Genomic DNA, 23,318 nt, shown 5'->3' with positions numbered 1-23,318 from the left:
ACTCGGGGTGCAGAACAGCTTGTTCAGAGCCCAGCATGTGGGCAGCACTCAGTAAGCGGTGTGGGTGGGGGTGGTGACCCCAGCTTCGGCAGCAGACCTGGGTCTATGAAGCAATGAGATCTGCGAGAGGATGGGACAGCAGCTCTCCTCTCTAGAAAAGCCCTCAACCAAACAGGGAGAGAAGAGAGGCAGGCCCAGGAGATCCTCCCAGGTCAGGCATACTCACGAGACAGCTGTGGATTGGATTTTAGTCTGACCATTGGTTCATTTTAAAAGCCGGCTTAAACCCAATTTCCTTCCCAAACTTCTTGATGGGACTTTTCTTTTTTTGCTTAGTTGTGAGCCATTTTAGAAGGCAAAGTCAGCTGAGGCCCAGTTGACTTAAGTCAACTGAAGTTTGGAGAAGTTAAGTTTGAGATTCCAAAGGGGACACAAAAATGAGCAAGACCCAGTCCCTGCTCTTAAGCAGTTCAGTCTGGGGCGCACACCATACGAAGGCACTGTCATATAGTTGATAGGTGCTCCCCGAAGGGCATCTACACACAGCTTCAGGGACGCTGCCAAGGAGGGAGGGGCTCATTCTGCCTGGGAACTGGCAATGTCCACAGAGATGCGTTCAGGCCTCAACTGAGCTGGGTCAGAAAGGCTAGGTGGGGCCAAGAAGAGGTTTGGGGACACACGTGGGTTTGCTGTTTTGGGTGGATACCCAGGCCGGAAAGTTAGGGGGAGGTTCGAATATCAAGGGCTGGCCTGCTACACTAGGAATTTGGGGAGCTGAGGGGGCATCAGAGTTTCTAAGTAGAGAAATGATTAGGGTGACAAAGCACATGGAAAAGGTGGATTAGAGGTGAGCCAGCAGAGACTGGGAGCCTGTTGATAGAATAGAAATAGCAGATATCAGGGAGGGATGCAGGGTGGGACGGGGATGAAAATGGGCTTGGTTTGGGACATGTTAGGATATCTGGGACATATGGAACCAGGACCCGAACACAGGTTTCTAACCTCAGTCCAGGCTATTTGCAGTCCACCACCCCTCACAAGCTGACAGGTGAGTCTTCCCGTGTCAGGCACCATCTGGGTGCTGCACACGTTCACCACAGCTACCCACCCTGAGGTTGGTAGTATTGTCCTCATTTCACTGGTGAAGGAAATGAGGTGCAGAGAGGTCCAGGGACTCACCCGAGGTCGCACTGGTAGCAAGAGCAGAGCCAGGATTTGACCCAGGCAGTCTAGATCTAGAGAAGATGCTAATCACTACCGCGTTGCTTTGCCTGCTGTCTTCTTGTTACTGTTATTAGATTGTGTGTGTGTGTGTGTGTGTGTGTGTGTGTGTGTGTACAGGAATGGGGAGGAGAGGAAAATAAACAAGTGGCAATTAGAAGATGAAATAGGGAAAAAAAAAAAGATGAAATAGGGGATGGGAATCCCCTGGTGGTCTGGTGGTTAGAACTCGGCGCTCTCACTGCCAAGGGTCCGGCTTCAATCCCTGGTCAGGGAACTAAAATCCTACAAGCTGCATGGCACAAACAAAAAAAAAATTTTAATTAAAAAAAAAAAAGGAAATAGGGGAATTCCCTGGCGGTCCAGTGGTTAGGACTCTGCGCTTTCACTGTCGAGGGCCCGGGCCCTGGTTGGGGAACCAAGATCCTGCAAGCTGCATGGTGCAGCTAAAAAAAGAAAAAAGATGAAATAGAATTGTAGTAACAGGACAGGCGTGTGGATGAAAAGGCAGGAAGAGCCGCAGGATCTGTTTCTAGGGGAGAAACTGTGTAAGCAACACCTGTAGAATTAACGAGGGAGACAGACAGAGAGAGCAGGATTAGCTCCTGTTCCCCAAGGCCTGGGATCTGCTTTTGTTTTTTTGGTCCTCAGCTCCAGGCCAGTTCTCTGGAGCAGATCATATGAGTGAGATTTTTGGCCTGAATGATGCAGAGAATCCCCCTGCCCCGCACTGGCTTTGGGAAACTAGTTCTAGATGTGTAGGACCCCACGTCTCCCTGGCAAGCCCTCAGTGGGCAGCCGGAACCCAGATGAGTAATCATTAGCATCTACTTAGCCCACATTCAGGGTCAACCATCGTGGGCTGCAGTGCAAATGGATCCTACGCTTTGAGAACCAGACTTCGAAAGGACACAGTAGCGTCTATGCAGGAAGAAAGGCTTCATCTGAGCAGAGAGATGGTGAGTAGGCTTGGGCATTGGCTGGATTTGGCTGGGTGAGAGGATTTTGGAAAGGTGACTCTTTCCTTATCTGAAGCAGGTAATGACTGGACTTAGCTTAAGTAGTGAGAGCCTTAAATCTCTGGGAAGAGGCGGCACTGAAGTAATCATAAAAGTAGAATGTGTTCTTGACAATACAATTCGCATCAAACTAAGGATTCCAAGGGTGTAATCTGGGCTCATCTCCTCTTTCTCTCTCCCTGGTTTAAAATTTTTATTTATTAATTTTTGTGGCCATGCCATGTGGCTTGAGGGATCTTAGTTCCCCGACCAGGCATGGAACCCGGACCCCTGGTAGTGGAAGCGTGGAGTCCTAACCACTAGACCGCCCAGGAATTCCCTATTGTTTGTTTTGGCAATTCCAGAAACCTGACTGCTCAGAACTTGGTCCTCAAGCTCTACAAGGAACCTCTCACCTCCCCCTTCCAAGAAGGAAACAGAATGAAGAGTCCTTAGCTTTGTTTCACAAACCCAAAGTAAGAGCTCACATTCCTCCAGCGAGCACTTACTCTGCGCCAGGCACTGTTCGAAGACCTCTGTGCACATTAACTCATTTAATCCTCACAACTTCTGAGGCGACTCTGAGACGAACAAGCAGGAACCTAAATACAATCAGAGTGATGCTCAGGGAAATCTGGGAGCAGATCGGAAAGACACAGAGCTGCCCTCCTGAGGGGTCAAACAGCCAGGTGGGATCTTCAGTGCCATAGGGTGGTCGGGAATGTGGGACCCAGGAAGCAAAGCACAGGGTCAAAGCCAAATGGGGCTAAAGATTCTGGAGAATAAATCCAATGTTATGGAGTCAAAGGCTTTTAAGAAACCAGTTACATGAACCCAGGGGTTGAGTGGGCCTTCGTTTCACCAGATAAGCAGTGAAATGAGCCCAATTCCTCTGAGAGAACAGTCCCCTAGCCCCACTGCTTACTAAGGTGGCCAAACTCTGCTGAGAAAACCTTCTATTAAACCCACTTCCTGTCCTGCAAAGATGGCCAGATTTCAGCACATCCGGTGTCCCCCGTCGGCCCCAGGCAGGGCAGAGAAGGCAAGCAAGGCACTCCTCTGCGAGGGCAGAAGCAAGAGCTTCGGAGGCCTGAACCCAGCCTGCCATGGTCACATGACCACAGGCTTCTCCCCAAAGCTGGGCGCCAGCGAGCGAAGAGCCCACGTAATAGCTGGTGATTGGATGAGGGGCATTAGAGTGGGCAGGCGTAGCTTGCCTCGGTGAGCTGGTGGCAGCTGCCAGGAGCAGGCCAGAAGGCCGGTGGAGCCAGCCGCCAAACAGGTGGGCCAGGAGGTAGCAGACATTCTCTCAGAGAGAAAGGGACTGAGAGACGCAGACAGCGCCCCCCGCCGAGAGCCTTCGCAGCAGCTGAGGGCAGGATGCAGCCCGCTCAGGCCCCTCGATGTCCTTCTATTCCAAGGACAGTTTTACCTCGACATTCCATACCAATATTTTTCCATCTTCAGTTCCTAGACTTTCAATCCCCCCAAAAGGAGGGAGGTGAAGATTGGGGGGAAGTGATGGGCTGACATTAATTGATAGGAGCGGCTTCGAGCAGTTCATGCCGCCTTATCTCTCTCTCCTCTGGATAGCGTGTGTCCGCTGGAGTCCGCGGGGTCGGTGATTAATAGGGGCCATCACTCACTGTCCAGGACGGCTGAAAGGCAGCAGGGAGGGGGCGGCCCTCCCCAGAACTGAGATAACAAGCAGCAGGAATAATGAGTGGTGTCACTCCACTTTTCATTTTGATGGAAAGTCATTACGGGAGTCAACGCCAGCGACAAAGAGCCATGAATCAACTGCTCTGCTATGAAATTAAAATCGAATTGCTGGCCACCCCCAACCCCTACCCTTCCTGGGAAATGGGGATGGGTAGGTGGCCGGGGAGAAGGGTGCTAGCCTGGGGTGGGCTCTACCCAATCACAGAGCAGCCAGTTATGGGTAGGAAGTGGACAGGCAGGTTGTGAAGGTGACAACTCCTGTCTCCATCTTGTTTATCAGACCCTTCCTCTGCAAACCGCATTTTCCCTCTGCCTAGAGGTAAGCTGTGATTAAAAGGAAAATACAGCTTTGCTGGCTCCAACAAGGCTGCCACTTGACTGCTCCCCTTGGGCTTCTGGCCTGGCTATGGAGAGAAAGGGGCCCAGCTGACTCAGCTACCCCAGAGCCCCTTGCTGAACCATTTGTAGATATTAATCGGGGCTCACCCCCGTCACCAGAAGCAAAGAGGAAAAGTCCCCAACCTGGCACTCCACAGGATCAAGAACCCCATGCAGCCTCAACCCCAGGCCCAGAAAACGGCACTATCAGTAGTGAAACAAGAGTCCCTTCCTCTTTTATTAAGTCCAACTAGATAATGAGGAAGAGCAGAAGCTGTGGTTTGAGGCTGATGGGTCACAGGACCAATTAAGACAGCTTCTTGCAGAGAGTACAGTGAGTGCCAAGGTAACCATCTGGGTGATGGTTCCATCTTGGGGCTTTCCGTCCTCCAGTCAGCCTGGTCTCTTGCTGGGAAGGGCCCCCGGCTGTCCCTCCTCCATCCTGAAGGCTGAGAAGACAGGCAGGAAGAACGGGGAGCATCTCACAGACAGGTTCCCATCAGGTTCACGGGGCGCCCATTGTACCTTTTGGAAATGTCAGCTTCAATCTGAAAGACAGTGATACGGAGTGGGCAGGAAGCAGAGACAAAGGGACCTCATTCTGCAGCAACTGGGCAGGCTTGCCTTCCCTGTCTCACCAGCTTCTGCAGCTCCTTGGTCTTCTCCAGCAGCAGGTCCAGCTTGGGCTCCAGAGCCGCCTGCTCCCGAAGGGCTTCCTGCTGCTTCTGCAGCATCAGCTCTTTCTTCAAAGCCAGTAGCTGGGACTGCTTCAGCTTCTGCTGGAGGAGCTCAGTCACTCGGTCCACATACCTGGGCCGGGCACTCAGGTAAGTGTTTGGTGTCACTGGGCAACCTGGGTGTCCCCATCCAACTGCTGAGGCTCAGGAAACCAAGTCTCTAATTGACCTCTCAGCCTCCACATCCTTCAATCCTTTCTTGCAAGGAATACCACTCCCACTTCCCCATCCTACAGGGGAAGCAGATTCTGCCTACATACCTCAAACCACCCCATCTTGCCCCAAAGAGAACCGCCATCCCTAGTTGGGATGGTGCAGTTATGGGAGGCAGGGATGAGGTCTAAGGGGTCATGGAGACGAGGAAACAAGGAGTCAGGGCTGGGGCTTCCCTGGTGGCGCAGTGGTTAAGAATCTGCCTGCCAATGCAGGAGACACGGGTTCGAGCCCTGGTCCGGGAAGATCCCACATGCCGTGGAGCAACTAAGCCCGTGAGCCACAACTACTGAGCCTGCGCTCTAGAGCCCGTGAGCCACAACTACTGAAGCCCACGTGCCTAGAGCCCATGCTCTGGAACAAGAGAAGCCACTGCAATGAGAAGCCCCCGCTCGCCGCAACTAGAGAAAGCCCATGCGCAGCAATGAAGACCCAACACAGCCATAAATAGATAAATACATAAATACATAAATAAATAAATAAATAAAATACATTTATAAAAAAAAAAATAGGAGTCAGGGCTGCCCGAGATGGCAGGGCCCTGCAGCATGCCCTGAACAGCCCAACATCAAGGGGAAAGCCAGACCTTGGTGAGGCCAGGATCATAAACAGGTGCTGCATTCGAAGACTGGTGAGCTGGCCAATCAGATCCTGCAGTGCCGACACCATGGTGACCATCTTTGCTTTGGTCTGGCCCTGCAGGATGGCTGGAGCCAGCTGGAACTGGCTCACAGACAGGATGTCTGCCTCCTCACTCATCTCCACTGCTCTCTGGGACAAGAAGATCTCAAGCTGAGGACAGAAGAGGATTTGGTTCAAACCGAGAAAAGAACTCAGAAACTAGGCCCTCAGGCTGGTCAAAATGAAGAATAAGGTGAGGGTTAGATGCTGGTTGAGGAGCAGTTATTTCCTCTGAACATTTTTATTGCTAGAAACTCACCAACTATAACGTGGGAGTTTGGGGCAGCATCCACCATCACCCTTCAGTCCCTCATTGCTGTCTCAGGCCTTACCTGGCCCTGGACCCCTCTCCTTCCTCCCAGGCTATGCGGCACATAACTACGATGCAGAGATTCAAAGGGTTCTCTCTGCCCAGTGAAGGTATTTTCTCTCCATGGGAAGAATGAGATTCAGGGAATAGGAATCCATGTTTGAGAAGCCCTGGATTAAGAAAAGGCTAGGAAGAATCTGAGAACCAGCCGCATATCTTGTCACTTTTATTGGACCATGGAAACTTGAACTAGACTCGCGAGGACAAGGCCTTCCATGAGGCCCTCCCCAGCCAGCAGGCCACCGAGAAGTGGACAGACCCAGAGATTAACAAAGACAAGCCCCCTGCTTCCCAGTCCCAGAAAGAAGAGCCAAGAACACTGGCTCCTTACTCTAGGCTGCTGGATACTTTAGCCACAGTGATGATACTAAAACACAAATGAGAACATGTCGCACCAAACCTCCAACAGCTTCCCAGTTCCCTCAGAGTAAAAGCCAAATTTCCAACTCCCTTCAGCTCTCTGGGCTCTTCTACTTCCCCCAGCTCCCCTGCTCAGCCAAAGTGGCCTCCTTGTTCATCACACGTGCAGGACACCTCCCACCTCAAAGCTTCTGCATTGCTCCCCCTGCCTGGAAAGCTCTTCTGCCAGATATCAGCATGGCTCTCTCTGCACCCACTGCAGGTCTTGACTTACTGGTCACCTTGGCAACAAGGCCTTCTCTGACCACCAACATAAAACTGCAGGCCTTCCCAGTAACCCCATCTCCCTCCCCAGCTCTCTTTCTCCATGGCACTTACGTTAACACCTGACATACTACATATTTTACTTGTTTTTCTTGTTTCTTGTCTGCCTTCCCCACTAGGATATAAGATCCATGAGGTCAAAGACTTTGATTTGTTCGCTGCTCAGCTCCTCAAGACAGTGCCAGGGGCTTAGGAAGTACATGATAAACACAGCTGAATGAATGGGGGAGCCTCCTAATACGTGAGTCCCTGCTCCAGAACAAGGAAAGTGCTCAGCACCCTTACACAAAAAGGAAGGGTCAGGTAAGGTATCTGGAGCGATGCCGCCTATGCTGGTGCCAGGCCTCCCCCCGCATCACCCAGAGGACAAAGGTACCTCCATGAGCTCATCGATGAACTGATTCCGGGTCTCAGGGTATTCAAGAAGTGTCAGAGCATCTGGGCCCCTAGCAACACCTTTGGGAGCTGCCAGGAAGAGAGAAGTGATAAAGTTGCTGAGGACTGGAGAAGACTCTCAGTTTGAGAAGTCCTGGTGGGTTAATATGGACACAGACACTGCACTAAGGCCACTTCCTGTTCCAACCCAAGTGGGAAGGGTTACCCTTTCCCATTTGTCTCAGCCCTAATCAGGCACTAATGCCAACCCAAGTCTGTGAGGAGGACCACAGAGCTGAGTTCCAAAGAATGGAAAGTTCCTTCGCTCTAGTGGACGTGAAGTCTCATCCTGCACTGCCCTCTAGTGGCTCAGATCCCTACTCTCAGCTTGTGGGGAGCGGGGACCAGGTCAGGCCTCAGAGCCTATCAGCCCTCTCGGAACCTCCCCAGAGAACAGCTGACCCACATTCAGTATCCAGAAAGTTGAGAGTTTCTAGATTTAATTTTAAGAACTTCTCTCCATCCGCCTGAACTCACATCATCATGATTTTGAAAAAACAGGTAAACGTCTGAGAAGCCCTATCATGGTAGTGTACTTCTTCTTTGCTTCTAGAGACACGGGGGCAGGCTCTGCCAGGGCTGCAGGGAGGGGTGCACTCACCCTGGGTTCCGGCTTCCAGCACGGTGATCTGCAGAGCAGCAGCATCGTCTCCCCAGTCTATCTCACCACCCCCAGCTTCCTGGGTGGAGAGTAAAGAACCCCAGCAGTGTTGGGAGAACTTTCCCCAGCAAAGGGAGGGAGCCGGAATAAACCAAAGCCCTCAAAAGTTTAATGATGGGGGCTTCCCTGGTGGCGCAGTGGTTGGGAGTACACCTGCCGATGCAGGGGACGCGGGTTCGTGCCCCGGTCCGGGAAGATCCCACATGCCGCGGAGCAGCTGGGCCCGTGAGCCATGGCCGCTGAGCCTGTGTGTCTGGAGCCTGTGCTCCGCAATGGGAGAGGCCACAACAGTGCGAGGCCCACGTACCGCAAAAAAAAAAAAAAAAAGTTCAATGATGGGGCTTCCCTGGTGGCACAGTGGTTAAGAATCCACCTGCCAACGCAGGGGACACGGGTTTGAGCCCTGGTCCGGGAAGATCCCACGTGTTGCGGAGGAACTAAGGCCATGCGCCACAACTACTGAGCCCGTGTGCCACAACTACTGAAGCCCACACGCCTAGAGCCCGTGCTCTGCAACAAGAGAAGCCACCACAATGAGAAGCCCACGCATCGCAACGAAGAGTAGCCCCCGCTCACCGCCAACTAGAGAAAGCCCACGTGCAGCAACAAAGACCCAACACAGCCAAAAGTAAATAAATTAAAAAAAAAAAATTCCTCTAAAAAAAAAAAAATTCAATGACAGCACATTGCAGCCCTGATGGAGGTGGCAAAGATGGCACTATGGGCCCATGCATGTAGGTACCACCTGCCTATATCCCCACACCTGCCCCGAACACCATAAGAAAGAGGTCAAAACTCTGATATGTCACTTTGGAAACTCTGCCCCACACTGGACTACACCTGGTCCAAGAACTATGAACTTCATGTGATGTCTTTAAAGACAGAGACAACACTTTTCTTATCACCAAAGCAGCAATCACAGAAAGTCCTCAGAGAGATGGACCGAGAGGGCATCCTAACCTTTGAGTCCGATTCCAGGGAGATGCCCCAGTCAATTCCAGCAGCCTGGGCAGAGATGCCAGAGTCAGCTCCTTCAGACGCCACTTCCACCCCAAAGTCGCCCCAGTCAATCTGGAAGGGGGAAAAAAGTGTTAGCTCGCAGAAGATGGGTGAATAAAGGGGCCTGCCTTCCCCTAGGCCTCAGCTGCTTCAGTAGGGAGTGCACTGTTTAAGCATAATGGCCTCCAAGTTCCCAAAGGAGAGCCCATCTTCAGAGAGCTCAGGGGAAGGGGTCCCAGTTCAAAGTCGACCAGCTTGCTGGGCCTCTTCCGAGCTCATCTGTTCTCTGGCCTCAAGAAAGCCAGAAAAATAAAGGGGTAGGCCCTTCCGGGCCCTTCCACCTAGTCTCTCTCACAGGAATTACCCCTTTCTTCCCTCTGGACTCTGAACTCAAGTGGGGTGTGGATGGCGTATGAGGGGAGGAAGCGGCTCTTACTAGGCCTGTCTTACCGCGTCTTCTTCCACCTGCTCAGGGGGCTCCTCGAGGTGCGGCCGCTCCACCACCGAGGGCTCCGTGCCCGTCCTCCACTCATACACGGTGGAGTTCCCCCGCGTCTGCACAAACCGTAGCATTGGCAGCACCTGCTCTGTGGGGCTGCAACGGAGCAGGCAGCTGACCCTCCTGCTGCCCACTCATGTGGCCAGCATGGGCCCCGACTCTCAAATATCATGTGGGGAAAATACAAGTGGAGAGAGCATAGCTGGGGAAGTAGCTAAACTGTCCCCCCCGCTGGGGAGAAACAGGCCCTCAGTACCTTTCACACACAAACCCCACATAGGCCTGGTACAGGTCGATGGCTTCCCCCAGGGACTGGGCCGCCGCCCCAATCTCAGCCAACTGACTCGGCAGGTCCTTCACCAGGGCCAGCAGTTCTCTTTGGACGTTGTCCCCCTAGAGAGGATCCACGAGGTGGGCTCAGACAGAAGTAGTGGGAAGCAGAGTACAACAGATTAAAGAATACGCCTGAACATTAGAGATAGGCAAGAAAATGGCCTGAGAAGGGCCCAACCAGGCTGAGAGGGAAGCCCTTCCCAGAAGCAAAGGCGTTGGGCCCAGGAAGACAGAGGCCCCAGGTGTCCGTCCTCCTGCCACGGCAAGAACCCGCCGCTCATCGTGATGCCCGCTCACTGTGATGCCCGCTCACCGTGATGCCATACTGCTTGCACGAGTGGTAGAACTGCTCCCGCATCTCGGCAGCCCCCGCCTGGCCCTCCTCCTCCTTGCGGCTGTATTCTTGCTGCAGCTGCTGGCACTTGGCGATCTGCTTCTTCAGGGAAGGGATCTCGTAGGTGACGTTCCGAACCAGGAGGCTGGAGAGTTCCACTGAGAAAGAAGGGCCCAGGAAGTTCACCCCAGATCTGCACACCATAAGGCAGGCATGCCCCAAGGACACGCACAAACATACCCCAGTCGGGTGGCGAAGAGCACGGGGTTGGACTCCCAGCTCTTCCCCTTCCTGGCTGTGGAACCTAAGACAGTCATTTAACCTCTCTAATCCAATCCTCAGCTATAAAACAGGAGCAATAATAGTTATCGTGAAGATCAAGAGAGAGAACCCACATAAAACACAAGTACAATCCCTTGCATTTAGTAGGTGTTCCGTCAATATTAGCTATTACAATTATTTATACTATTAGAAAACACAACCCGAACTACAGTCAGCCCTTTAGTTACTCCCTCAGGCCCCTGATACAGCTCCCAGGACAACCCGTGCCTCTTGTGCTCAGTGGACGAGTCAGTCACCAGGAGGTGACTGGTGAAGACCTGCACACACCTGCTTAGCGGTCGTCCTCCTCCCAACACGCTTCGTGGAATTTATTTTCCCACCTCACAAACATCTACACCCCAGCCTCTTCCCCCACGTGAACTGTGCCTCCTAGAAGCCCACTGTCTCAGAACTTGGGGAGTCGGCCTCCCCATGGACACTGGGACTCCTGGGCTGGGCCACCTTACCTAGGTAGGTGTTGTCCTTCTCATATAGGGCTACAATCTCCTGCCAATCCTAAGAAAAGAAACAGGAAGTGGGCCTGAACAGCACTCAGCAGCCGCTGAGTGCATCCCAGCTCAGTCCCCCAGCCGGGGAGGCTCTCCCAGTCTCTGCATCTCCTCGGCCTCCTCCATAATGCTGGCTGGACCACCCACTTTATTTTAAGAGTGTGGTGCCGACAAGCGATCCCCAAAGCAAATGTAAAGCCAGGGGTAGGATCTACTTTTGGCATAAACTGTGGGGACGGAGAGAAAGTGGAGGAGATATTCTATGTAGGCGTCTCCACTGGATCCTCAGCGAGACCAGACAGGCTCTGACCCCCTGGACTGGAGGTCTCCAGCTGCGTGTTACCACCGTCGCCCACACTTGCCTTCATTCGCTGTGAAGAATACCGGCCAAAAATATTTTTTGTGGAGGCTTCAGTGCCTTTGAGAAGCTCCACAATTCTTAGGCAGTGGAAGTAGTGAATGTCTGGAAAGCAAGAAAGAACAAAGACTTTGAGAATTACAGTGTCTTCCCCACCCACTGTGGCCACTACGCATGGCTGACTCACGTATATGCTAGTAACTTTAGCAGGCATAGCTCTCCCCTTCATCATTTTGTGTTGAACGAAACAAGCATCTATAGCCCAAATAAAAACCTCTCTTTCTTTAGGGGTCAGCCCTATGGCTAAAGGAAAGGGAGCAGCTCAGCTGATATGTACCACCCCAGGAAAGGGGTGGGGTCCAGTAATGTAGCCCCAAAGCACTCACAGGATCCAGAGAGCAGCTGGGCGATCTCTTGGCTCTCTGGCATGTCCTGGATGGCGGCATTGATCTTCTCTCGGATGGTCAACACCAGACTCTGCCATTTCAGGTTGCAGTGCCTTCTGTCCACCAGCCAGTCTACAGGAGAAGCACCCAAATCACAGCATTTCCATCCCCATGGCCAAAATTCCATCACTGATTCAAGTGAAATATGCTAAGGCATTGGCTAAAAGTTGTATTCATATTGGTTAAGGTGTGGGGGTCCCGGGAAGATGGGAATGAAGACAGGCCCGAAGGGATGCTGGGGCTAAACAGACTCTGGCAACCTGACTTCATCCGCAGTGTGACTTTTATAGAGCAATTGCCTCAACACAGGGATAGAGTAAAACTTCAAATTGGTCCTGACATCAAAGTGCCAATATGGACCATATTCTCCATGATATTCTTGCTTCCACGGATAACTACATCTTTCTTACTGACAGCAGACGCTATTCAACTTCCACTTCCTCAGGGCTGGGATTAACCATGACAATGGAAAATACAAGATGGTTATGCCAAATACCAGATGAATGAATAACTGCAAAGCCCCTACTACCTACAGCGCCCTAAGGACTAGATAACACTGGTCTCTTCTTACCAGTGAAGTACCATCCTGCACACATGAATACCCGTGTGACTGACCTCCTGGATTCTAGGCCCAGATCTGTGTTTTTAGTAGAGGGTATAGGTGGATAAGAGCCATGTACATTTCCTCTGTAGGAGAGAGCTAAGAGCTAGACTTTGTGGTCAGATGGTCCTGGCTTCTAATTACTAACTTTCTTGGGCAAGTCTCTCAAACTCTCTGTGCCTCAGTTTCCCTACATGTAAAATGGGGATGATAAAGATACTGAGTACAAGGGGGAATGAAGGTGAAACACTGAGTGCTGTGTCTGACACATGGCAAGGGCTCAATGAATTGTAGTGATCTTCATTTTCATAATGTCAGGCACATAAAACAGCACCTTGTATAGAATAAACCCTCAATAAATGGCTGTTGTTTTATTGGTCCTTTTCATGACATCGAGTGTACGTGTGCTGGGCTTCCCTGGTGGCACAGTGGTTGAGAGTCCGCCTGCCGATGCAGGGGACACGGGTTCGTGCCCCGGTCCGGGAAGATACCACATGCCGCGGAGCAGCTAGGCCCGTGAGCCATGGCCACTGGGCCTGCGCGTCCGGAGCCTGTGCTCCGCAACGGGAGAGGCCACAACAGTGAGAGGCCCACGTACCGAAAAAACAACAACAAAAAAAGAGTTTACGTGTGCTGAAGAGCTGGGACAAATCTGCAACAAAACTAAAGAAGCTCCACTAAGTGGCCACCTTGCCCTTGTTAATAAATCTGCCAGCTGGTCAAATACTGAGGGCCCACACTAGTTATCAGTTATATTCCCTCCACTGTATTCCTCTAAAATCTTCAGAAAGAAAAAGTCTGTAGATGTCACAGAAGTAGAAGCAAAGGGATGAGGCAAACAGATGTCATCTTAATGACAAACCAGCATCAAAACAATTAATCCAGGGCTTCCCTGGTGGCGCAGTGGTTAAGAATCCGCCTGCCAATGCAGGGGACACGGGTTCAAGCCCTGGTCCGGGAAGATCCCACATGCCGCGGAGCAACTAAGCCCGTGCGCCACAACTATTGAGCCTGCACTCTAGGGCCCGCGAGTCATAACTACTGAGCCCACGTGCCACAACTACTGAAGCCCGCGCGCCTAGAGCCCGTGCTCCGCAACAAGAGACGCCACCGCAATGAGAAGCCTGTGCACCATTAACGAGTGGCCCCCACTGGCCGCAATTAGAGAAAGCCCACGCGCAGCAACGAAGACCCAACGCAGCCAAAAATAAACAAATACATATATATATATATATATATTTATATATAAAGAAAACAAACCCAGGAGCTGTGCGTGGCCCTGGAGGGGTCAGAATGAAGAGGTCCTTCCCTGGCTCTGAACTGGGGAGGAGGTATATAGATCAGATACAGATGGCAGGGAGATGACCTGGCCACTAAAAGGTTTTTCTTTCCAACTGGATCTATGTTCCTCTTCCTCCTAAAATCAAGGGGAGAGGGAACCTTTTTTTTTTTTTTTAAAAAAGGGGGTTTTCCGGCATATACAAAAAAGCATAGATACTGGAACCTGACAGACTTAGGTTCTAACTTCAGATCTGCCATTCAGTAGCTGACCATCTTTAAGGTAAGACCTCACCTCACCCTCTCTGTGCCTGAAAGATATGATTGACAACACATGTTATAAATGTTAAAGTAGAAAACACAGGTCAATTACAGACTCTATGTCTGTTTCCTTCCCGCTCCTCTTAGCGGGGCAATCCGGCCACAGATGGGGGCATAGAACAGGGCGAGTGGTCAACGCCTCAACAGGGGCCTTGGGATGTCGGGGCTCCAGCTGTTGGTGACAGGGGGCAAAGAGGCCAGGCCTCCCTCTGACAGCTGGCTGAGCGGGGGTGCCCCCTCCTACCGAGCAGTTTGCTGGTCTGGATGTCGATGGGCACGTGCTGATGGTCCTGTCGGGAAACACGGCGGGAAAGGGGGCGTGAGTCCTGGGAGCGAACAAGCCACTCGCGCGCTCATTTCACCGACCCAACCGCCACCCTGCGGGGCCAGCACGACTGGCCGGGGAGGGCCGCGCCCCGGAGGTAGCCCGGGAAGCAGGTCAGGGACGGGCGGTCTGAACTCAGTTCAGGGGTCCCAACCCAGCCCCCCACCTCCCCAGCTACTGTTCCCCCACCTGCATCTTTCCACCACTTCCGCTTCCGGCCGCCGACCCGGGCCCGCCCCGCCTACCACTAATCCAGTGGTGGTGTGGCTGAGCCTCAGTTTAGGTCTCCTCCGGCCACGTCACCGCCTTCCTCAGAGCCAATCGGGGCGCGCGCTCCACCCGGGCTTCAAGCCCCACCCACCCCGGGGCTCCGAGTGGCTGAGCCCGGGAAGGGCGGGAGAAGAGGAGACAGCCAATGGGAGGCGTGAGGCGGGCTCACGGCCGCGGAGGGGCGGGGGCTCCCGGAAAGGGCTGCAGTGGCGACGCGATTGCGGCAGGCGCCGCCCAAGAGCCGATCCCGGCCGCTTCCGGCCAGGCAGGAGTAGAGCCTTCTGCTCAAGGATTAACGCGTCTGCGGACAAGGTCCTAGCGCCCCCCTGAGGAACCTAGAGGTCGTTAGAAATGCCTTCTCTCTCCTTGCCTTGCTTTACCGTCGATCGATCGATCGTAGTTTGGTCTCTTGTGGCACTTGTCACACATTGCCTTCTCAGTATGTAATAGGCAAGTGCTGAACACCTGCTATGTGTTGTGTGATTAGGGCAGGGATCGGGAGGGAGGAGGGTCAAGGGAGGCGTCCCAAAGATAACACCTAAACTGAGTGTTAAAAGAAGGGCGGCAGAAAGAGGTGATGTGGGACGGGTGTTCTGGGTGGAGGAGACTGTACAAAGTTTTGCAGGCCACAAACCGCAAGGGGGTGCAGGGAAAAACCGGCAGGTAGGACTAGCAAAATAATTGGTGGGGTCCTGTGCAAAATTAAAATGCCCTTGTTAAAAAATATGAACTGCAGAGGTCTCACACGCATGAAGCCAGGCCTGCAGGCAGGCCAGCCTCTGTGCCGTGAAAGGTTTGAGGCATAAGAGACTGTAGAGGCGGAAGGGTAGTATTGTATCATATCATCTCACGAAGGAACTTGGACTTCACGCCTGCAGAGAGAGGGGAACCATTGGAGGGTTTTAAGGGTTTGAGCCTTGAGACAGGGAGGGACCTGTACAGATTGACTGCAAAGAAGATGGATTCATGGGAGATAAGACTGTCAGGAGGTTATCATGCAGGAGTTAGAGCCTGACCTGGGACAGAGGCATGAGGAGGAAGAGAAGGACTGGATTTCCGAGATGTTTTGGAGGAAAATGGACAGGACTTGGCAATCGATTGGCTGTGTGGTTTGGGGACAGCAGGATGACACCTAGGTGGTTGGATGCGAGTGCCTCCACCTAAGACAGGGTTGCAGGATGCTGAGCCGGGGTTGAGGAGGAGGGCATATCAGCTTTGAATTTGTGGGGTTGGTGGCCCTGGGAGACCCCCAGGTGGCAAGTATGCAGGAGGCACTTGGGTCTGTAGCTCTGGAGTTCAGGGGACTGGGGACGCAGCTTTGGAGAGCCGTAGGCTGACTGATCTGTGGTCCAGGTGGTGGCTGAAGCTGAGGGAGGGCATGAGATTGGGCAAGAAGTGGGGAGCGTGAGGAGAGAGGAGAGAGGCGGGGCTGGGGATCTCACAGGGCTGGGTGTGCCACTTTGCATCCCTCCCCTTCCAGGTTGTTAGCTCCTCAAGGGGGCTCTGCCTGGGTCTTTCTAAATGACCCCCCCACTCCCCCCACCACTCTGCCCCGTCTCATCACTTGGGGCTTAGTAAATTTTTTATTGAACTGTGTGATGTGATAGGGCAGTGAGAAGGCCTAGATTCCTGCCCACTGAGATCTTGGACCATTTCCATAAGCTCTCTGCCAGCCATGGTTTCCTCAACATGGAGATAACACCTATCCTGACCACCTCAGAGTATTTCTATTTACAAGCCTAAACAAATAAGCATACTAATGTACGTAACTCTTTATAGCTTACAACATGCTTTCATAGATTTTTCTCATTATTTGCAAACTGTGTGGGTGTATGTGTGTATAAAACATTAATCATTATTTTTATAGAATGGGTTGAAAGACTTCCGTAAAAATGGTTCATAGGGCAGAACTAAGGGCCTCTTCAGGGCTCTCTCGTGGGAATTTGGCTCCCATCTTAGAGTCCTGACTCAGGCTATAGGAATTGCCAGGGCTCCTCCATGATTAAACAAACACTTACTGGGCTCCAACTCTGTGTTCCTGGCTCCCTGGGACATCCCAAGAAGCATGGCCCTGCCCTACCCTCAAGGTGCATCTCTCCTCCTTGAACCAACAGGCAGGGCAGGACAGGAGGAGTCTAGAAGGCCCAGCGCTGGTGGGTTGGTGGAGGCAGAGACCACCAGCACTTCACCTCCCCCCACCCCCGCAGCACCCTGGGTGGCTCATGTGGAACAGAAGGATGTTTGAGAACAGCTCTGCCTGGCTCCTGGCCTCAGGGTGGTGGCCCTGGAGAGCGTAGGAGTGTGGATTTTGCACAGTATCTGCACAGTCTGTCCTTTTCTGAGGCCATAGAGAACCTCAGGGCTGATGGGCAGATAAGCACACAAGTGGTCTGGCATCCAGGGCATCGAGGTCTTCAGGACTCCCATCATCTGGAAAGTGGCAGGGAGAGGCTGTGAAAGGCTTCTGGCTGTGAATCTCTCAATTCTCTGCTGATCTAGCAGGTGGGGGAGGGGCAGCACATAGGAAGGTGAAGAAGGATTAGAGCAGGCCTGTGGCGGCTTTGGACAGGAAAGCACAGAGCCCCAGGGTGGTGTGTATGCAGACTGCCTTGTCATCCTTTGTTGTTGTTGTTTGTTTGCTTATTAAGCGATAGTCATTGTGCCCTGTGCCGGTGTAGATCTAAATGTTTTACAAACCTTATCTAATTTGATCCTTCCAAACAAACCTTATAATGTGGGTACTGTTATTAGGCAGATTTTAAAGGCAAGGGAGCCAAAGCTTAGGGAATTAAGTAACTTGTCCAAGATCATAGAGCTGGAGCTGGTGAGGCTGGGATCCAAACCCAGGCCTGTCTGCCTCCCCAGCCCTCATTCTTGTTCTCCGTGGGATGTGGCTTCTCCGGCAGCCCTGCCTGCTCCATTCAAGCACCACAGCTCGGCCACCACAGGCGCAGGCCTCTTCCTCCCTCTTCTTTGGCCTGATTCCCACTTTCTCCCCTGTTGTTGTGTCAGACACTTAGCACCCTCACCCTGGCAGTCCCTGCACTTTCCCAGAGTTCTTTCTTACCACGCCCCATTCCGGGCAAGAAGGCCCATTACTTATGTTCCTGTCATATCCATAAAAGGAGGGCTTACCCTTGACATTCAGACATTTATCTACCATAGGTTTATGACTTTGTGGTCCATGTCTTATGTGTGTTTGCTCACAGCCACACTGACTGTGCTGTGTGTGTGTGCGCACGCGTGTGTGTGGTGTATCTGCCTGCTGGGCTGAAAGCTCTGGAAACCCAGCCTCCTCAGCTGGGCCTCTTGCTGCTTACAGTGTAATCTCTCGGGGTTGGTTTTTTCAGTCTGTCTCCGCAACTAGTCAGTGAGCCTCGTATGGGCAGGGAGTACAGGCCTGTTCGTCTCTGTAACCCTAGCACCTGGCATGACACCCCATGTTGAGTGTCAGGTGCTTGATGGATGCCTGTGAAGGAAGGAATGAGAGAAGGTGCCGCTGGTGCAGGAAGGTCTTTAGTGATGAGTGGGGACCATGGTCACTTGGCCTGGAGGGTGGGCTGTGCATTCCCCAGCTCTATTCATCACTTCCCCCCTACAGCTCAGGACTTGGAGTCACTTGGAGTTAGAGGGAGGAATTTGAGGTGAAGATGTCAGGGCTGGTTGGCTTCACGAGTTAACACAGGCCAGAAGGCCTATGAGGGCCCAGTCAGCTGGGTCGGGGCCAATAATTGCCCGATAAACCCTGGCCACTGTGCCCTCCCCATCCCTTCACCTTTGTTAGTCGTCCGGGGGGAAACAACTCACTAGGTGGCTTCATGAATTGGGTCCAAGGTGTCATCTTCTAAGGATGCCACTGCATTTCATTATTTCCTCATCCCCATCATGGCAGGTAGAGGGAATCTGCTCTTCCAAGGGAAGGAAAACCAAGTCCACTGACAAACCACTCATCTGTCAGCCTCCTTTCCCATGCAGTTCAGTGTTAGTTACCCTCTATTTGTCAAGCACTGTTTGCCAAGGTGCTGGGGACCTTAACATGAAGACATGGTCCCAGCCCTCAAAGAAAGTGATGGTATGATGTGTGAGGGGCCCACCACATTCTAAATCCTGTGACAGCACACCCGGAGCCTAGCCCTGTGTTCATATACAGTAAGAGCTTAAAAAATCCATACAAACAAAATAAGAGGAATGCTCAGAGTGCTAAGGGAACAGAAAGGGGGAGTATCCAACTCAATTGGGGGGTAAAGGCATGGGATGGGGATGGAAAACTATCAGAGCAGGCTCCTGGGAGAAGTAACACTTGCGCTGAGTCTGGTAGGATGGGAATGAATTGTGGTAGAAGGGAGAGGACAGAGGAGAGGTGTATAAGTGATGGGCATCATTCTAGGAAGGAGGAGTAAATAACATGGGTAAAGCACATAGGTAAGAGAGAGCATGACTCTTCCAGAACTTTATTGTGGGAACATGGGATGTTTATGGAGAGAGAAATTAGGTTGAAGAGATTGGCAAGGTGAGAGCATGAAGAATACTCAGGTCCATGACAAAGGGTTGAAATTTAATCCTGTAGATCAGGGTTCCCAACCGATAGGCAGCAGATCCCTGGAAAGCTATAGAATTGTGCAAAGAGTCCAGGAATCCATAAATGCAGTTGTATTATTTTAGTGCATGCTAGAAGGACAACAATCATATGGGGAAGTGGAGAAGCTTTTCTATGTTGAGAAAGGATGCTTTCAGAGAACAGGATACCCAAATGACCAATACATTTTTGAAAAGCTGCTCAATCTTACTAGTAACTAGGTGTATAGTTAGCTAGGGCTGCTGTAACAAATTACCACTACCTAGGTGCTTTAAAATAACAGAAATGTATTCTCTCACAGTTCTGGAAGCCGGAAGTCTGCTATCAAGGTGTCAGCAAGGTTGATTCCTTCCAAAGTCTCTGAGGGACAGTCTGTTCTGGCCTCTCACCCAGCTTCCGGTGGTTGCAGACAACCCTTGCTGTTCCTTGACCTGCAGCTGCATCCCTTCAATCTCTGCTTCTTTCGTCACATGGCATTCTCCCTGCGTGTTTCTGTCTCTCTCCTCCTGTAAGGACACTAGTCCTTGGGTTTAAGGCCCGCCCTAATCTAGTTTGTCCTCAGCTTAACTAATTGCGTCTGCAAAGACCCTATTTCCAGGGCTTCCCTGGTGGCGCAGTGGTTGAGAGTCCGCCTGCCGATGCAGGGGACACGGGTTCGTGCCCCGGTCCGCGAAGATCCCACATGCCGTGGAGCGACTAGGCCCATGAGCCATGGCCACTGAGCCTGCGCGTCCGGAGCCTGTGCTCTGCAACGGGAGAGGCCATAGCAGGGAGAGGCCCGCGTACCGCAAAAAAAAAACCAAAAAACAAAAGACCCTATTTCCAAATAAGGTCACACTCTGGGGTTCTAGGTGGACATGAGTTTGGGGGACACTATTCAATCCAGTGCACTAGGGAAATGAAAATATATAAGACACAAAAATTGCTACTTCACTTCCATCATACTGGCAAATATTATAACGTCTGTGACCCAGTTTGTGTTCTCCAGAAGTAGGTGAAGTTTGGGGGGCAAGTTGCTTACTAGGGATCACTCCCTGTGAGAGGAACCAGACGGAAGTAGGATTGAGCAGTGGGGGAAATCCAACTGTAATGCTGGCCTGACAAAGCTTCAGTCAATTTGGTGGAGAGCTCTGGAGTGACTATTGCCCGTCCGAGTGCCCTTCATGGGGCTGAAATGGCTGGTCCTTATATCCCCAGATGCAGGCTGCCCCAGAAGGGCAGGCTCTTGGGAGAGGTGCTCTCTGCAGCTGCAGCAGGCCCTGAAAGAGCTGACAGCTGGAGGCCAACCGCCAAGGAAGGCAGCAAGTCCTTCCTCACGGGGTGGGGGGAGTCTGGTTGGCACATTCACTGTCTACCACAGTCTGACAATACAGAGGTGGTCAAAATGAAGAGTGAGGCAGGCCAACAAATGCTCCCCGCCGACCCGCAAGATGCCCACATCAAACCCCTGGAACCTGTGAATGTGACTTTATTTGGAAAAAAAAAGACTTTATTTCTTTGCAGATGTGATTAAGTAAGGATCATCCTGGATTATCTGGGTGGACCCTAAATATTCTCCCAAGTGTTCTTGTAAAAGAGAGGCAGAGAGGGCTTCCCTGGTGGCACAGTGGTTGAGAGTCCGCCTGCCGATGCAGGGGACACGGGTTCAAGCCCCGGTCCGGGAAGATCCCACATGCTGCAGAGCGGCTAGGCCCGTGAGCCATGGCCGCTGAGCCTGCACGTCTGGAGCCTGTGCTCCGCAGCGGGAGAGGCCACAGCAGTGAGGGGCCCGCGTACCGCAAAAAAAAAAAAAAAAAAAGAGAGGCAGAGAGAGATTGGACACATGGAAGAGGAGAAGGTGATGTGAGGATGGAGGAAGCGACGGGAATGATGCGGCCACAAGCCAAGGAATGCCTACCGCCACCAGAAATGGGAGGAGGAACATCTTGGTCTTGGCCAGTGAAGCTGATTTTGGAATTCTGACCTCCAGAACTGGTGAGAGAATACATTTCTGTTGTTTAAATCCATCAAGTTTGTGGTAATTTGTTACATTAGCCGCAGGGAACCAACAAAGAGTAATGGGAAAATTGCTGGTGGGTATGCGAGTTGGTGAACCCACTCAGAGGCTCTACCTTGGGGTGGCAGTGAGGATCCCGAGTTCTCACACGTAGAGCATTTGGGGCAGTCCCTGGGACACTGGCTGTTCGTATTCCCAGTCCCCACTGAGGTGTCCCTGAAGGGGAGCAACGGCAGCCCCTCCAATGGCAACATCGACATCCACCTCAGACCTGCCCCTGCCCACCTCCCAGCTGCGCCTGGTGTAGCTTCCAGAGGCCAGTCTTTGGCCTGGCCCCACTTATCCCCTCAGCCAAGCTACCCAACCCCCGCCCCCCCAGGATCTCCCATCTTCTGGCCTTCCAGAGGAGGGGGAGTGCTGAGGAGAATGGTAGCCCCTCTCTTCTCCCTGGAGCCTATATCTACTCCCTGGGCAGAGGTCAATAAGAGAAGAATGATCTGTTGGGCCAGATTAGAGATCTATAATCCAGTGGGGCCTGGTGGCTGCATGTCCCAACAGGCACCAAGGTCCTTGAGGCTCCCTTAGGTGTATTTTACTTGCTTTACTCAACAAGGACACATTTCTGAAAAAGTGCACATTGCATGTTTGTATTTGGAATATCATACTTGAACCTAGTTTTAGGAAGGTGCATTAAAAGGTGGAAAATTCTAGAAAGCAATAAAGCAGTCTTGTGGGGGTGATCTGTTTAAGGGATATTCATAGTTTATAGCTTTATCTCAAACTCCTCTCCCAACCCTGCTCCTCCCAGAAACAAACCTACCAAAGGTCAGGGGTTGGGCCTGACTTCCCAGGCTGGTCCCTCCCAGGAAGGGGAGCTGGGGCAGGCCTCTACCCCTGCACCTGGTCCTGCTGGCATTCTTCGAAGGGCAGGCTACGTGGGTATCCACTGAATCCCACCCACCAGGGCGCATCCTCCAGACTGGAGCTGAGAGAACAGAATTCTCCCCTCCTGGGTCCCACACATCAGAAAGCCCTGAATTTTGGAGTGGGGGCAGGGAGTGCTTCCAGCACAAGCCCCTCCTCCTACAGATGGAAATGCTGTCCTGGCCCTTGGTTACAGTCCTCCAGGATAGTGTCATCCCATCATCCTTCCAGTATCTTCCCAACACCTGAGTTAAGTTTTTAGCCTCTTCTGGTGTCTTCTGGACTGGACATCCACTCTCAAATAGACTGGGCTTTCAGAGAAAGTGACAGATCTAGAAACCTTCTTGGGACAACTGTGTGTACCTCTCATGAGAGGCAGGAGAACCTTACAAAGTAACATCCTCAATTCACATAGACCCCAGGGGAATTGATAACGTATCAGTAAGCCTGGTGTAGCTGAAACCACAAGAAGTGAAATAAATGTGTTTTCTTTCACATTTACCTGCCCCAGGGAGAGTAGGACAAAGGCAAGTGGTTACATTAAGAATTTCTTAAAGACAATACTTCTGTATCTCATTTGTATTTTTTTTTTTTTTTTTTTTTTTTTTTTTTGCGGTACGCAGGCCTCTCACTGTTGTGGCCTCTCCCGTTGCGGAGCACAGGCTCCGGACGTGCAGGCTCAGCGGCCATGGCTCACGGGCCCAGCCGCTCCGCGGCATGTGGGATCCTCCCGGACCGGGGCACGAACCCATGTCCCCTGCATCGGCAGGCGGACTCTCAACCACTGCGCCACCAGGGAAGCCCTGTATTTTTTTTAATTAAGTAATTAATTTATTTATTTTTGTCTGCATTGGGTTTTCATTGCTGCGCGCGGGCTTTTTCTAGTTGCAGCAAAAGGGGCTACTCTTTGTTGCGGTCCACGGGCTTCTCATTGCGGTGGCTTCTCTTGTGGAACGTGGGCTCTAGGCGCGCAGGCTTCAGTAGTTGTGGCGTACAGGCTCAGTAGTTGTGGCGCACGGGCTTATTTGCTCTGCAGCATATGGGATCTTCCCAGACCAGAGATCAAACCGGTGTCCCCTGCACTGGCAGGCGGATTCTTAACCACTGTGCCACGAGGGAAGTCCCTCT

At 52.1% G+C, this 23,318-nt stretch overlaps 1 protein-coding gene across 2 annotated transcripts; it reads right to left on the bottom strand.

Annotated features, from left to right (window-relative positions):
• Positions 1–4,553: 4,553 nt before the first annotated feature.
• On the bottom strand, positions 4,554–14,679 carry CDK5RAP3 (CDK5 regulatory subunit associated protein 3). Of its 2 annotated transcripts, XM_082679874.1 has the most exons (15): positions 14,614–14,679; positions 14,344–14,389; positions 11,840–11,971; positions 11,458–11,558; positions 11,054–11,102; positions 10,245–10,423; positions 9,855–9,991; positions 9,550–9,694; positions 9,061–9,171; positions 8,041–8,119; positions 7,381–7,469; positions 5,856–6,061; positions 4,958–5,129; positions 4,845–4,867; positions 4,554–4,768 (listed from the first exon to the last, which is right to left on the bottom strand). In XM_082679874.1, the coding sequence occupies exons 1-15, from the start codon at positions 14,617–14,619 to the stop codon at positions 4,627–4,629; spliced, it is 1,617 nt and encodes a 538-aa protein (XP_082536000.1). In that variant the 5' UTR covers positions 14,620–14,679; the 3' UTR covers positions 4,554–4,626. The 2 variants fall into 2 exon arrangements, with proteins under 2 accessions (XP_082536000.1, XP_082536001.1); XM_082679875.1 differs by having other exon boundaries at positions 4,634–4,867.
• Positions 14,680–23,318: the final 8,639 nt, after the last annotated feature.

The sequence above is a fragment of the Grampus griseus genome, assembly GCF_964374135.1.
Source record: "Grampus griseus genome assembly, chromosome: 20".
In the NCBI taxonomy this organism is placed as follows: domain Eukaryota; kingdom Metazoa; phylum Chordata; class Mammalia; order Artiodactyla; family Delphinidae; genus Grampus; species Grampus griseus.
The sequence above is the reverse complement of the archived record's forward strand: the minus strand, read 5'-3'. Positions and strand labels throughout refer to the sequence as shown.